This window comes from Penicillium bovifimosum, assembly GCF_028826915.1.
Source record: "Penicillium bovifimosum strain IBT 22155 chromosome Unknown utg000002l_segment0_segment0, whole genome shotgun sequence".
Classification (NCBI taxonomy): Eukaryota; Fungi; Ascomycota; class Eurotiomycetes; order Eurotiales; family Aspergillaceae; genus Penicillium; species Penicillium bovifimosum.
In genome coordinates, this window is record NW_026622711.1 from 3,445,984 (window position 1) to 3,449,547 (window position 3,564).

General features: G+C 50.6%; 2 protein-coding genes across 2 annotated transcripts; both read right to left on the reverse strand.

Annotated features, from left to right (window-relative positions):
- Window positions 1–711: 711 nt before the first annotated feature.
- N7515_002492 (uncharacterized protein) lies at window positions 712–1,737 on the reverse strand (the record flags this gene model as incomplete). The annotated part of the gene is made up of 1 exon (XM_056663236.1): window positions 712–1,737. The coding sequence occupies one exon, from the start codon at window positions 1,735–1,737 to the stop codon at window positions 712–714; it is 1,026 nt and encodes a 341-aa protein (XP_056525349.1).
- A 514-nt stretch (window positions 1,738–2,251) lies between these two features.
- N7515_002493 (uncharacterized protein) lies at window positions 2,252–3,182 on the reverse strand (the record flags this gene model as incomplete). Its single annotated transcript, XM_056663237.1, has 3 exons — window positions 2,252–2,666; window positions 2,736–3,115; window positions 3,177–3,182. 3 exons carry the CDS (start codon window positions 3,180–3,182, stop codon window positions 2,252–2,254), a joined length of 801 nt encoding a protein of 266 aa, XP_056525350.1.
- Between the last annotated feature and the right edge of the window lie 382 nt (window positions 3,183–3,564).

The following is a 3,564-nucleotide window of genomic DNA, read 5'->3' on the forward strand; positions in this document are numbered from 1 at the left end:
TCACATGCCTGCTGGCGCTGGGACCTCCATTGCCGATCAGGGTCTTGCGTCTTGCGTATGTCTCCGAGGTCTTTTTGGAGATGTCAAAGTCTTTAAGGCAAATACAGTTGGTCTCGGTCTTTTGCTCGTTCGCATCGAATATCTTGACATCTAATCAGAACGCCATGGACCCTGGTTGGGATCTCGTCAATTTGGCTCTCGCATGCGGAACAAACTAAGTAGAAACGTGATGATTCTAATCATTGTCGTGCCTGGCAAATCTAGCTGTCTTTACAAGTCCAGACAGCTACACCGTCGGTAGCCCCTCAGTCCAACTCAGCTCCACAAGTTCTTAGCGCGCAGCGGTACGATCGACGATCTCTTGGCGAGTCCCGCTGCGGGTCGCGGGGCCCATAGTTACCAAAAAGGGCAACCGATGCTTACAATTCCTATCGTAGCTTGTGATGAAACTACGAATGATGAGAAAGCACTCTTTTACTGCTAGAAGTGACCAAAATATTCCAGGGAATTACTTTCAGATATTGCGGGAGTAAAGAAAGATATTCCGGGAGCAAATAAAGATACAAATAAGAATATCCTCTAGGGATATGTAGGTCCCTCATGCTGCATCGTAAGCATGGTAAAGCGAGGTGGACTCAGGTAAGACAGATACCCCAGGCTGGGCGCTCGAAGCCCAACCTGGGATATCAAGGGCCAAGTCGCAAGCTGTTCTTAGCGACATTGGCGAGCCCAATCGCGATCCGGCCAGTCCTCTTTCCCTAGGCTCCGAACCACGTAGACCGAAACCCCGCGACCATGTTTGTTGAACTCTAGCCGACACTTACGGCTATTGTTCCATCCAACAAAGCCCGAACCAGACTCTTCGTAGAGGCTTTTCAGGAACTCTCGGGCAGTCTTACCTGGAAGGCGCGGCACGCCTCCCGACGGGGTGTTGGATGTATCATCCCAAGTCGAAGAAAATATTGGCCGCTGTGTGGTTTCGGACCGAAGGTAGACCCTATGCCGACTCAGCACGCATAATGTGTGAGTATGTGTAGACTCCCGAAGCGCAGTTTCGACCTCAATCACATATTTCGGATGACCAGTCACTGCGCACTTATGTGTAAGAGGGTACAAGAATTGTCGGTAGTATAGGATGCGCGATAGCTGAGAGTCGGACATCTCGTTAAAATTCGGTTGTTCCATCAGATACTGCTTGTCCCGAAATGTGATCCTTCGACAAGGGCAGATAGAAACCTCGCCAGCATACGGCATGCATATCGGACGGAGGGTATCGGCGGAGAGGAGGCTGCTCGATATAGCGAGTGAGGCTCGGCCTCGTGGGACACAGAATGCAGCAAGTGGGTGGAGGTCCCAACAGTCGGCGCAGTACTTCCAGCGATCATTTTCGAGTTGGTGGAGTAGCTGAACCCGAGGGCATTCATCAACATTTGGTACCAAGGCTAGCCGATCTCCTCGCGGCAGGAGCTGAGGAAGTGATAGATTCTCTCCATCGAGGAAGCACTGGAACGCGGCGAGCAGAGACTTGCAAGTCAGTGCAAAGCAGATTTGAGCTGGTATTGGGAGGAATGCGATGATGAGTTGAAATATCTCATGGGGGATTTTTTGGATGCCGCTTATGGCGCTGTGGCCGCTGGTCTTATTCTTTCGATTCTTTGGTAGTCGAACCTTTGGTAGTTTGGGACGAAAGCGAGCCAACGCATGTCGAACGCGGCGACGAAAGGAAAATGGACGCATCCTGGTCAACAAATGGGAAAATCACGTGTTGTGGCGAATATGGAGAGCACGTGTTGTGGCGATTGTAAATTGTGGCGCAGCAGTGATGAAAAAGATGCGATTGTGGATTGTGGCGCAGCAATGATGGAGAAGATGCGATTGTGGATTTTGGAGCCTCAGGCAGGTCATATGCGCGCAACGCAGTGCATCCACCTGACCATCTTCCCAACAGCAACTCTCATCTCAACCCACATGGCATACCTCTACATAGCCACCAAGTGACCAAACAGCGGCAAGCCCAGCTGCCCATGAGGCATGAACTATTCAAACATGCCTGAGATACCCGTCACTGGTTCATTCAACAGCAGAATTCGCTTGCATCTGTTCTCACATACACATGGACGCGGCTCCCTGCAGATCTCACTCCAATTGTTCATCGACATGCAGATGTCGGAATCTGCTGAAAATCCATATCTACATATCAGAGTTTATCCTCGTCTAGCGAGTTCGATTCAACCCGAAAATCCTTCCACATCTAAATTCCATCCGGTGGGACCTCGTTCGGCGCCAGCTCGATAACCGAATGTCCATCATCGTCACTCCACCTCGAGCGGACGGTGAGATTCTGAGATTTCTGAGATCTAGTGGGTGAAGTGATCTTACTCTTATTGGAGCCCATATCCATGCGAGTAAGAGAATACTCTCTCACTGAGCGCTTCTTCGCACTAAACTCTCCGGTATGTGTTGCCGTCCCGCGGCCAGACGAGCCTAGCCAGCTACCAGGTATCACGGCGGAGAAAACGCGGCGGAGGAGGGGGAGATTTGCCGCGACAATGGCGAGTTGCTGTTCGATGATACTCCACATCAGTGGGATGGGAAGAGTCCATGTGACATCGTTGAAGTCAACGTGCATGAGACTGACCACGCGCACCATGCTGATTGCGCTGACACTGTTTTTGGAGGGGTGTTAGAGTTTGTATCTGTAACAGCGACTGGGATACAGCCACAGTTTCACTTACAAGAGTCCCAGTGAGAATGCCATCGACAAACCGAGCTTCCGTCCCATCGGAAGTTGCAACTTCCAAATATAGGGGATTGGAAGCGACATGACCATGAAATCGGTGACCATGTTGAGGACTCCTGCAACCACGAAGGCTGCATTACGGTTGCCACATCCACCACCCGGTAGCATCGGGTTCCAGTTGAATGCGATGGGGTGGCAGATGAGGAAGGACTCGAGGATGATACTCAACGCCCACGCCCAAACAATGGCACCAGTTACGTAAATGGCAACCCGCATGCTGGCCTTTGTGCCGAAAAGCTTATGATAAAGGACCATCATAGAGGTCTTGACAAGCCCGAGAGCAGATCCATAGAGAATCTGGCAGACTATGATCATCTAAACGACGACATGGTGAGCTTCCTTGAAGGATCTCCGAGGTCAGTTGCCTTGCTCATACCTTCATATTGAATTCAATGTCTGGAAATGCGACGACACTTGCGTGCAATCCAACGCCCCCTTTTGTGACCACTAATTCAGATACTTGTTAACATTGACTCTTCTTCCACTTCAGAATGGCCCCATACTCAATATTACAACGACAGTGCACGTCAGCACCAAGGTCTGTTTCCAAGGTTGGCTTCGTCAGTCACGTCCCACACGTTCAACTGAATGAACATACCGTTGCTATGATCATACAATGGTCATCCCAACCTAAGCTGATGTTTCTCATTCTCCGTGACGTGATCCGAAGAACTGACGATACCAAGGCAAGAGCCCCAAAGGCGATCATCACGATGACAATGTCTCGGCCATCTTTTGCTCGCAGTGCATAATCGCCCATGGTG